General features: G+C 37.7%; 1 protein-coding gene across 2 annotated transcripts in view; it reads right to left on the bottom strand.

Moving 5' to 3' along the window:
- LOC139770722 (diacylglycerol kinase 1-like) overlaps positions 1-12,245 on the bottom strand; it is an 88,821-nt gene that overhangs the window by 35,964 nt on the left and 40,612 nt on the right. For both annotated transcript variants that reach the window (XM_071702851.1, XM_071702852.1), the window contains exons 2-3: positions 10,316-10,444; positions 7,116-7,204 (exon numbers count right to left, since the gene is read on the bottom strand). In XM_071702851.1, the coding sequence (XP_071558952.1) occupies positions 7,116-7,204; positions 10,316-10,379 (153 nt within the window). In that variant the 5' untranslated portion in view covers positions 10,380-10,444. The remainder of the gene's footprint in view (positions 1-7,115; positions 7,205-10,315; positions 10,445-12,245) is intronic.

Genomic DNA, 12,245 nt, shown 5'->3' with positions numbered 1-12,245 from the left:
CATCAAACTCTTTATCTCGGTACTTTATCGGCACTTTCTTCACGTGAAGATTCCGAATGAAGGAGCGTAACTTTCGAGAGATTCCGCACGTGAAGCGTGGAACGATAAACGACATGACGGCGAGTAAAACGTTACTTGCGCCGATTACTCCCATATTCGCCAATCGAAGAAACCGCTTCTCGCGTCAGGCGCCGCGAAAGCTAAAATCGTTAATCACTCGCGCATGAAAGTCAAATAACAATCGATTTGTCGCGCCTCGGCGTGGGATGCAGCAAGGTGCATTACTGGGAGTGACATCGATAACGCGATCCTAGGCGACGTGTCACAGCATTGATATATGTCCTTGTCCGTTACCGACCCTCGTAAGGGACTTTTCGCCGAGAATATCCCGTTCACAAAGCTTAATATAGAAACCGTAGCTCTCCCCTCTCACGTTCCGCCTTGTTGTTCGTTGCTGTTTATCCGTGTTTGCACCTCGTGCGGTTATATACGTGTATGCATAGGTATACATAAGGAAGATAGTCAAGCATGAATACTACACGGGCGACGTGCTGGTCTTTGTAATCCCCGCGCGTATACCTGGCACAGAAAGGTATATAGTAAAATAGCGATTTTTTCGCCTTAAAGCTACACAGATCCTCGCGAGATTGTACGATAACAATGAAATTAAAGATGAACTTAATATTCTTTGTACGTTTCTGCGCGGAAATACTCGTCGACTTTATTCGTCTATGTGCAATTCGCGTGCTTACTTTTCCACGAAAATCCAAAATTACGAGGAAAATGTTTACAAGTGACAGGAGGGGGGAAGTAACCCTTATTCGCGTGACTATACAAAGCAAAGATAAAGAGAATCGTTATGTAACTCTGAGCGTTACCCGCATTACTGAACATCTACAATCGCGAAGGCGCATTCTTTCAATTAGCAACAGTGAATTAACCGTCATCGTCAAAATGAAAACCGCTGCTACGTCTCTTAATTAGCGTTATGGAAAATGAAAAATGAAGCACGGAAAGAGTCGCGAGTGAAGCGTTTCCTCTCCCAAGGATCGTGGATAATATATTCACATTTTCTCATCGTAATCGCGCGTGATTTTAAATTCTATCGTGATTTTAAATTCTCCTCTTATTAAAAATATGTTATAAAAAGGATATGCTTTTTATGAGTTATACGAACATTAGTGGATTCATTTAGGTATCGTTAATAGTCTCTTTTCGGCATTCAAATGACATGTTAATACATCCTAACCAACGAAGAGAGGGGAGAGAGAGAGAGAGAGAGAATGCAAATGACGCGGGAAAAAATTGAAGAAATTTTAGCGTGGTATAAGAAAATGTGCGGTAGACAGAAAGAAAAGGAGGGTAGATAGAAATAGTGTGTTTCACGTGCTCACTGCTCCGTAATGATACTATTCCCTGCGCAACGAGATAGCGAGTAAGACAATCGACCTGAGCACGGAAAGCTGTATTAGGATAACAATTTCTCTTAATGATCCGTCCCGTCTATTTCGCGTCGGATTTCAATTAAGAGGATGCCCCTGCCGAACGTATTTAGCTTATTCGCCGCGCGCCGCGCCGGTTCAAGTGCGTGACGATACGCTCGATTTAAAGTCGATCGGTTTTATTGGGCGAATCAATGAAACTAGTTTCATTCGCGGATTTTTCTAAAAATAAAAGCAGTGAAACCATATAATCTGTGATTGGAAATATCCTGGAAGACAAATCTCTTTAATTAGGCTTGCACAATATATGATCTTTTATACTCGATTTTTAATAATCCTCAGCGTGATAACGAATAACTTTATTTCGTAATTCTGTATACACTGTACATATTGCACAAATATAAATATTTAGCTACGTGTTGTTTTCGAGATATAATTTTTTGGTTGTATTTTCAGTTTTACTTGAAATCTGACGAAAAATTATCCTGCTATTTTATTTTACCAGCTGCGTATTTTCTGCGTAAATATTTTTATATTCTACTAGGGTTTGATGCAAGAGTGCTGTGAAAAAATAATGAAAATCGTGTATGATCAAAGAATTATAAATCAGTGCACAAAAAATATTTAAAGCAATCTTTTTCGTTCTTAAAAATATTAATTTAAATGTTCAAGATTATTTTATACCTATGTATAATGTATGGAAACTTCGCTTGTTTTGTCCAATGTTGTATCAACGTTTTCTACGATGCAGAGAAACATTTTTTATGTCTCTTTCTCTTTTTTTTAAATATTTATAAAATACTATATTTTTCAGATTTAAATATAAAATTATTTTTATACATATCGCTTCGAATAAGAGTTCCGGAAGATATATTATCTACTCTTTTTTAGACAATTACACTGATCTAAATCTTTACATCTATGTAAGAATGATGAAACGGAATGAACGGTTGACGTACAAATGGCATAATTCTCTGCTTACAGATCCAGTTACATGTTCTTCGAAAGTTCTTGTTTTAGGTGGACGTAACCGGCTCTTCTCTTCTCTTTCTCTCTCTCCTCCCTCCCCTTTCCCTATCTTCTTATCGCTATCTAACTTGTTCGATTACTTTCTCTCGTTTCAAGAATTCTGTTTTCGTCGATAACGGATAGACCGGCAAGTGTACTTTTCGGATTTCTTCTGACGTCAGTCTTTGATCTCATCCGATTTGTGTGTGTGATTCGATCTTTGAATCTATCGAGATTTCTATCACGCCTGTTAAAGTTTCTTTGGCAACGGCCGTTTATCAATAAATCATAAAATGGAACGGATATTATATGTAAGTGTATCTCATATTTTTCTTGAATATAAACGGCAGAAAATAACTCCGAGCTGCTTAGAATTGAATAAATTTTCTAGCTTTCAATGAATAATTTTTGCCGATTAAATCGTACTTCCGAGAGCCAAAGTTTCGCAGCATTGATAATATAAATCGGCGTGTTTCCGAAACTCCACAGTTGTAGGGAATTAGGACTTGAATATGATGTCGTTCAGACCGTTGCCGCAAAACCTGAACTCCCTCTTGGCTATTCAGTTATGAGATCTCGACAGTGTTTCCTGCACTAACGAGCGAACGCAAGCAACGCTCCGTTCATCCATCGTAATTTTATTGATTTAATGCCGCGCTATTTGTCCTTGTTTTTGTACATATGACATTTCGTTGACTATTATCGCTATCAGACAGGAATATTTCTGTTGCCAATACATACGTATTTATTCAATTAAATTCGCAATTATCGTATCTCAACATTATTGTTTGAAGACCGCGTAATTCGTATCATCTGCAATGATGCTTTGGAACAATTAACGAATAAAACTTTTGAATGAAATATGAAAGACGATTTTACAAAAATAATTACAGCATCAAGTCTTTGAATTTGGTGCAGAGTATTTCTTTCCTAAAGAATTCTAATTAATCATATAGTTATAAAACTTTCCCCTAAATGTAAAAAAGAACTTGTATGTAAATGTGATTTAATAGATTAATAATGTGACGATCAATTAGCGTAATCGTAGAAAACTTGTGCTTTTCAAATAATTCAATACATTTACAACGTAAGAGTTCGTGCAAGCAAATCGCAGATTCGACTAACTATAATCGAGTGCTGCAGCACGCGTTTCGAACTGGCGGTTGATTGTGACCTCTTATGCGGCCGTTGACGCTTGTCCCTCGGTGGAATCTCCAATTATGAGTTCTCGACATCGGTTACGCTTCACGGCAAAAGACCGCGTCCGCGGGGGAATTTCCGGACCTCTTGATCTCATAACCGACCGTAGCCTCTTAGCATTCGATGTCGATTGTCGTATCCCGCGGGGGTTAGGTCCTCCACAAGTTTGCGTTCTCTTGCACAAAGGACCCCGGTTGTAAATGTTGACGCAATATCGGTCGGTCCGATTTCAGTGGCTTTGTCACTGTAGTATCTCGTGTTGATATCGCGCCAGTGAAAATAATTTACTAGATTCCTAAATAGTGTAGGACTTCTCCGGTTCACAAAGGCATATAAAGTTAAACTTAAAATTGAACTTATAGTCATCTTTATATATTTTATCACGCTTTTCTCTCTTTTATACGGAGTGTTTAAAAGTACGAAATATACATTTAAAAAGTAGATTAGTATATAATATATTTTAAAGATGCAAAAAGTGAGATTTAAATTATTACTGAAAGTTCATCAAGACTTTTCGTATTAAATTTCACGTTAAATTCGCCAATATTGCCTCATGTAATCGCGCACCGTAGTCGAAAATATTTTCCTACCAGCTATCACTCTATGTATATTACGATAAATCGAGTGATGTGTTCCGATCCCGGGCGAATAGCGTCCTTGGCTGAATAAAGTTTACGAAATCGTTCTCGTGACAATAGCTCAACGTTAATGGATTTTAACTGTTATTATGTATGCAATAAGATGAGTAAGCGTTGTGAGGTTGTGACACTCTTCGTGAGAATAATGCAATTTCTGTGCTCTCCAACGAACAAGTTCCGCTGGTGTCTTGCGAATCTCTGTAACACGCCTCACATCTCTACCACCTTTACAGAAAGCTTTTGAGGCATCATTACGGTGTATACGTATGACTTGTACAAGTCATCTTCTTACGTTTTAAGAAACGTGAAACTTTAGACAAATGTCTAGCATAAAATCCAAGCGCTTTGACGTCGCAATTTTTTACGACCCCATAAGAAGTCCTAGCTTCACTGCCGTTTCTAAAATAATTACGCCAAGATTAATGCGTCGTGAAATTCCGACCCGCGGTCGCTCATATATGAGAATGTCACACGGGAACGGTGGATTATGCCGCAGTCGATGGCGGGGCAGTAAATTTGCTCCGAAAGTGTCGCGCGGTCGAAATTTGCGGAAAGACGCCGGCGACATAGAAGAAAGTAATTTAGATCGCTCCTCAAAGGAACCCCAACTTGGAACGCGCCACCGGAATTACCACCATGAGTCAGGCTTCTTGTTGTAACTCAGAACAGTTTTATAAGGGTTCAGGAATTTAGACGGGAATAAACGTTTCAAATCGTTTTTACGCGGATGTATTTTGTCGCTCGTTGTAATGTAATAACTGTCCCATTATCAGAAGGGAATACTCACAAAAGATGCATCTTTGATCTTGTTCCCCCAGGCAAAAATGATAGAAGTGAATTTTATCCATTAAAATTGTCGTGACTCTGAACAGCGCGCGTATTTCGTTGATTAGCCGTTTAAATATTTGTGATAAAACTCGTGATCGTTCGCGCAAAGAGACTTGATGCAAAATTTTTGCAAAAAATTTGCTCCATTAGTCACGAGAGAGATACGCGTAAAAGAAGCCCCCTGATCGATACGTCATCGCGATGCAACGCGTGTTACGACAAACTGTGACGAACGATAAACACGATGTCGGCGGGTACTCCGGCATCGAAAAAAGAGCATCGTCGCAACACTCGCAACTTCAGCAATCTGTTTTAGTTTCGGAGTTAATATTCCTCGGGAGAGCTAAATGTGCTCTCCCCGCGTGTTTACGTTCACAGACGTATGTAGCGCCCCGATGTTACACCATTGTTCCGGCAATACATCGCACGCCGACGCAAAAGTAAAACGACTGTCAGGAAATGGGCGCGGGGGCGCCGAAGTTGGAGGAACGACTCTAGTTCCGTCGTGAAATCCGCGAGATAAATTCGCGCGCGGTCTCACATGAGTTTATCTGTACCGAGAAACATTAAAAATCCGCGAAAATGCGAGCTCTGAAAAGCCGTCGCGCCGCGTTGTTGAAAAAAAATGTACATGATAGAAAAATGTAGAACGTATATACGGAGAAAGGGAGAGAGGCTCAACGAGATCGTTTTTTATTCTTTTTAAATTTCTCATAAAATATATCTTAAATTAATGGTCCATGCATTATACGCTTGATATTTCCAGCAAGAAACCTCTTTTCGTGGAAGAAATAACTTTTTGCATGTGACTACTATCAGGAATTCAAGTCGATCATTAATGCGTCGTCGAACGGAGCTCTCTCTTACACGTCTGTCCTTCTTATATAACGCGAGCACGCAATAACTTCTATACCTGTCCGTGAACATCGTACGTGTTCTGAATGTTATTCCAACGGGAATAGTTTACGATTTTACGGAACAAATGCTTCCTCGCTGTCTGCGGACGGTATTATACTATCGCGTTATATGTCGTCCTTATATACCTCTCACTCAAAATATAAACTGTACACTTGTATAATCTGACAGTACTTCAATCGATATTATATAAGACAGATAAAACGGTAGGAAACCGCTTCCCCTCCGGAAGAATAGTCCTTTTCTTTAACACGACGATAAGAAATTTATCGTCGACGAAAGCTGCAGCGATGCCGCGCGACTAACTTTTTATAAAACTAGCACCACAGACGCGCGCTTCGCGCGCGCTATTTAGCTTTAACATTATGCTATTACTATTACACTATTAATTTCTTGATACACACAACTGTCAAAATATACGATGACAGCTGCAAATGAAGTAAGCGCAGCGAAAAAACCAATCAGCATCGCGGAAAAGCGGCAACAATAAATTCGACTATCGACTTAACATGCCTTTTTTTAGAAAGGATCAAAAACTCATTCCTGACGTATAGCTAAAAGTACTAATTATTTTATATGTAAATCGCTTTGGATATTATCTGTCGCGGATTCCCGTAAAATATCACATTTCCTGGAAACTTGTTTAAACAGCTTGCGTACAAGTTAAGTAGATATTTGTCGCTCAAGTGCACTCTCGACCACACCGATCGTTCAATTTCATTTTATAGAAAGGCTGAAGTGCACCTGAGACGAGAGACGGCAACGAAATCGTTCGCTCGGCGGAATCCTTCACATCTATCGATTTACACAGAAAACTTGCGAAAATTTCTATGGAATCAAACCGTATACTTTACAAAAATATATACATTCACCGAATATAGAGTATGACAGATATATCGGATGAAAAATTAAGATAACATTGTATAAAATATTTATCACTTTCATGGTACATGTTAGAGATACATTTTCCGCCTAATTTTGTCCTATCTTCAAAACAATACGTTTTTTTTTTAGAGGGAAAATAGATTTTAGATACGTATGCTATCGGCTATGAGTAAAATATGGACCAATCTTTATGACTCACTCCGTCCGGATGATATTTCGGCACGCTGCCCGGCGTCGTGGCGCTCCCACAAAATTCAGTCAGAACATCCTGTAGCTTCCGCGTGGAATCTGAGAAACAATTAATGGTTTGATAATTTATCGCATTCAATTAAATTCTATGATACTGGAAGCGATAATTGTCAAACATCGAAAATCTAAGTAATAATATAGTCTTTATAATGGTAAAAAATTTAATAAAATGTGTAATAAAAATAAAATTGTTTAATAACGATACAAAATATATAAAATAAAATGAAAAATCTTTTACTGGACAAAAGGATTTAATTGGCTCTATATATAGCGCACAATGTTAACAAATTTTTTAAATATTCAAAGTGCTTTTGTCTTACTCATCTAGATGTATAAATCGATCGTTCTGACAAAGGAATAAAACAGGTACAATTGTAAATAAATTAATAGTTCATGACAGATCTTTTTTCTTATTGTACGATTCGACATGTCAGCGAATATGTGGCACGAACAAGTATGTCTCTGATAAATTAGACAGTGAAGAGGGTGGAGGGAGGGCGATTGATCAACCATCTTGGATTCAACTGTTTACAGAAGAAACAACGACGATAAATTGACTAATAATAGGAGGCCATTGGCCTAATCTACCCGCACCGACGTCATAATGCACTTAACGGACCGAGATATTTTTGGGCGGCTACTATTTTCGAGCCGATTGACGGCCACGATGGATCGTATTCGGACGGGCAGATGATTAACGCGCCCAGCTGAAATTCACGTTTCCGCCTCGATGTCAGCCCGCCCCGCATAACTATTGACGATTATTGAACGATTGTTTTAATACAGTAGAATACCCGCGCAAATGGATCGTAGGCAGCAACTTTGTGACAAAGAGATGCGATTTACTTTCAAAAGCTGTACTCATTACAATGAATTTATTCGGGAGACATTTGCAAGAGCTTCTTAAAAAGACATAAGCACGCTGGATCGATAATTTTAAAATAAATACAATATTAACTTTCTATTAAACAATCTTCGATTTGTATAGTTGATTAATTTGTAATTATATGTTTTTATGTTATTGTTTCATTTAGAAAGAAATGAAAGAAAATGTTTATTCTACCAATGACAGTTAAAGTGGCGATAAACGTGACGTACCACTCGTCCGATTATTTTTTTAACAGATTATTGTAATAATATTATTTCCGTGATCTCGCAATCATATCCTTTTTCCGCGAGTTCAAACGCGAGTTTACCTCCGACGTTGTTTGATTTCGAATAAAAGATTACCGGGATGATAGCCGCATTACGGTAATGCCAGTAAATTTGTTGACGAACGTCGGCAATTTATTCCGCTCGCACGACAAAGTGCAGCGTTTGTACGATGAATTAGTGCTTTCCTGCGCGAATGTCGCGCATGTTGTCTCTTCTCGAAAGACATGCTGGGCGTTGCTACAACATCTCTCTGTCAGCCAGATGTAAAATACTAGACGGTAGGAACACCTGTATGTCGTCAAGTCCGCGATCGAAGCGTTTATACGCGGAAAACTCGAGGCGCGTTTGCCGCCCGCGCCGACTGGTAAATCGCACGGAAATACATGGCGGAATAATATGAATTTCAACGTTCAAAGTTCGAATCTATTATATATCAGCGAGATCATACATATATGTACTATATAACAGGCGGCATTATTTGCATGTTTGTTTTAATTAATTGTTCATTCCAATCGAGAGTTTCTTGAAATATCATGATTGTTTTCACTCAAAGCAATATCCGCGAAAATATCTACGAGGTTTCCAGGAAAACGTGGCAGGTTACTAATTATACCACAACATTTCTCTTAATTAAAGTCAATGCTAATTATTTTATAAACTACTTATTTCAGGCAATAAGCATAACGCTTTTTAACGGAAGAGAACAAGCAAAGGCGTATGAATTGCCGACTATTCGATATTTCTCTTTCCAACGTGACAGTATTTACGTTTTATATATCCATCTTGATGTATTTTTAATGGCTTTCATTCAACAAACTTACAGTTGTTGACTTTCATTCTACGTAATTGAGCAGTGCCAATTACCACTTCATTTCCGTTATATTTAATTCAGTTAAGTGCTATCTGTAATTAAAGATAGTGCCTTTGGTACTCATATATAATTTGAGAATATTCACTCTGTTGCGTCTACATAATTTATGATAAGCATAAGTAGGAAGGTTTATGTTTATGCATTTCAAAAAGAAAATACGTGCCATTTTATTCTATTCAGGAACATGTATAATTACAAAATATCTCGGCGAAATGCCAGAGCTTTTTATCACGACATATTTTCTTATGTATTGGTTTACACTTTGACGGTGATGGATAATATCATTATACTATTTTTCGTTGTTCAAATAACTTAATTTCCCATAATTCAATTTGTCCAACGATAGTCACCCGATAGCGCGCCGTAATTTCACTTACTCCCATTGCAACGAACAAAAGGCACTTTTTTTTATGTTTGTTTTAACTTTTGTAGAGAACACAACAGACGGAGAAGTCATTTGTATTCAATGAGTAAACTCGCAATAAAATTATCGCGCACATTTGATCCGGTCCGGAACAAACAAAATTACACACAGTACGATTCATTCGCGCGACGCTGTGAATGATCGCTTAATTAAGTATAGCCTCGGGATTGCACTTTGGAAATGTCGAGAAAAACGTGAAAACAATCCATTGACATTGGCATTGAAACAAATAGAAATAAAATTACGATAATATTCTACTTTCTACTTTCGTTAAGAATAAACCGCCTCAATTATGAACGTTATTGAATATTGAAAAAATTTTGGAACTTCTATTTGATCAGTTCTTTCAATCAAATTTCTATCAAATGATATTTCTTATTCAGAACTTTGAAATTAGCTCGTATATCGATAATTAATTAAGAGACTAATCTTCGTTAAGTGTTCACAAGTTAATAACAGCGTCTATTAAGCGAAAATTAAGCCGGGTGTATATAAAGTTGCTTATACTAAATTTTGCCGACGCTGGATAAGTCAAAGTTTGTTAAAACTTCATCAGCAACGCGGACTTTGGGATTTATGATCTGTAAAAAAATTCAAAAGGGAAAAAAAGGAGAGCGCCGAGCGCTCTCCATTGTGATTTATCCGCATTATTTTACACGTTTTAGCACTTCCTTTTCCGTTTCCTCCTTTTGTTACTTACAAGCTGCCAAGTCCTGAAGTTGTTGGAATTCCGCTGGCGAGAGCTTATCCCAGTGGAAGGCCATCCTTACTTCTGATCTATGTGTCCCTCAGGACGAGTGGCCAGATGTTGGATACTGAAATTCGTCACCTGCAAATCAAAAGATATCGCTGTCTGTAAAAAACGCAATCGGCGCCGGGTCCCTTCACACAACTTCGTCATTCAACATCTTCGTGTAGAAATGACTAAATATTTCTACATCCTGTTGAATTACGTTTTAAATTATTTACTATTACTCGGACCATAAAGAAAATAATACGCTCAGATTCAATAAGCTTCGGTTAATCAAAGTTAATCACAATTTCAAACTGTTTAACGACTAACTGTGTGATCAATATCGAGTCAACTTCTTCGAACTTTTTATTCTTTACATATCGTTAGAGGAATATTAGAGATTCTTTTGTGCAGCATGTAGGGTAAACTCGGGTAAGATGGCCATACAGGAAAGATGGCCAACCCATGTTCATTCGATGTTTCATGGCGAGCTAGACTGAAAGAACATAGGTTGGCCATCTTTCCTGTATGGCCATCTTACCCGAGTTTACCCTACAGCTAATGGGGAAACTCATTTTCCGAATATTAAAGATAATGACTTACAAATATTTATTCTTCTGTTGACAATCATGCGGCTCAGGCGAAAAACACAACATGTCATTTAAGTCACATAAATAAATACAAAGATAAGTTAACACAAATAAATTAATTAACAAGAAAAATTAGATTTAAAGCGTCGAGAGATTTAGTTGGTTAAATTATCTGTTAGATCAACCTGTAAGCTTGCTGTTGATTTACTATTTGCCAGTGGTTTATATTAATATAGTCCGCCACGATCTCACACGTACATTCGTTGCGCATCACTCGCTCGGGCTAAAATTACAGATTTACGGTCGCTGTGGCCGCTTTTCTCTCACTGTAAACGCGCCTATACGCAAGAGAGGAATCCGAACGACCGAACGTGTTTCTCCCGCAAACATGTGGCGGCGGCTGGACACATGCTCTGTCAGCGAAACCCGTGGCGTCCGATGAAACTCGTTCGCTCGATGCTTTGAACGTTTGCGATCCCTTTTCACTGTACTGTCTTTAGCTGAGTCACGATAAAACTTTATCCACGAGAAAAAGCCGGCACGATATTCGCACGTCCAACGTGTCGAATCTTTTTTTCAAAAGTTTGCTACGGTCAGTTGTGTCACGCACAAACCCGCGAACGAAAAATTATATTTTTGTTAAAACGCGCGATCAATAATAAACGATAAATCGATGCTATAACACATTAAACTATACGTCTGTCCTTTTTTTATAAATAATCTATACGGATCGTAAATAAAAAAAAATTACTTAGTAGATGCGAAAAACTGCTTAGAATATGTAGGTACGTTGTGTTTGTTCCTCCTTCTAAAATTTCATCAATTTCTCCCTGTTCAAAAATGAAATAGAGCTTATGATTACGTTTATGCATTACTAATTTACCATTTATTATTGTTTTACAGTGATTTTTAGTTTTACGATTATTATTTTCCAGTCGATTTTGTCATTTTCTCATAGCGTAGTTACTATTATAACAATCGACTGATATTGACAATTTGATTACGTTGAATAACAAATTTTAACCGTTATATGCAAATAATATAATTCTCTTTTTCATGAAAATTTTCGATTACTAATTTCGTTACTAAAAATTAATTGTTATCTCAAGCGACGCTAACGGGTCTGCGAAACAAAGTGCGAAATATTGCGATAATAAATTCATTCATCAATATTGATTTGAGATATTCAAGAATATTCGATGTATATTTATTTTATAGGGCACATTAAATATTTCATGGTAACGAGTTGGCCCGTGTATGTACTGCTCGGTGATTGTTTTTGCATATTACGCCGCATTATTGTATAC

Source organism: Temnothorax nylanderi, unplaced genomic scaffold (genome assembly GCF_030848795.1).
Source record: "Temnothorax nylanderi isolate EJ_2023f unplaced genomic scaffold, tnyl_v1.0 TNYL_tig0032_pilon, whole genome shotgun sequence".
Taxonomy (NCBI): domain Eukaryota; kingdom Metazoa; phylum Arthropoda; class Insecta; order Hymenoptera; family Formicidae; genus Temnothorax; species Temnothorax nylanderi.
Note: the sequence above shows the minus strand (reverse complement) of the source record. Positions and strands in the feature narration are given on the sequence as shown.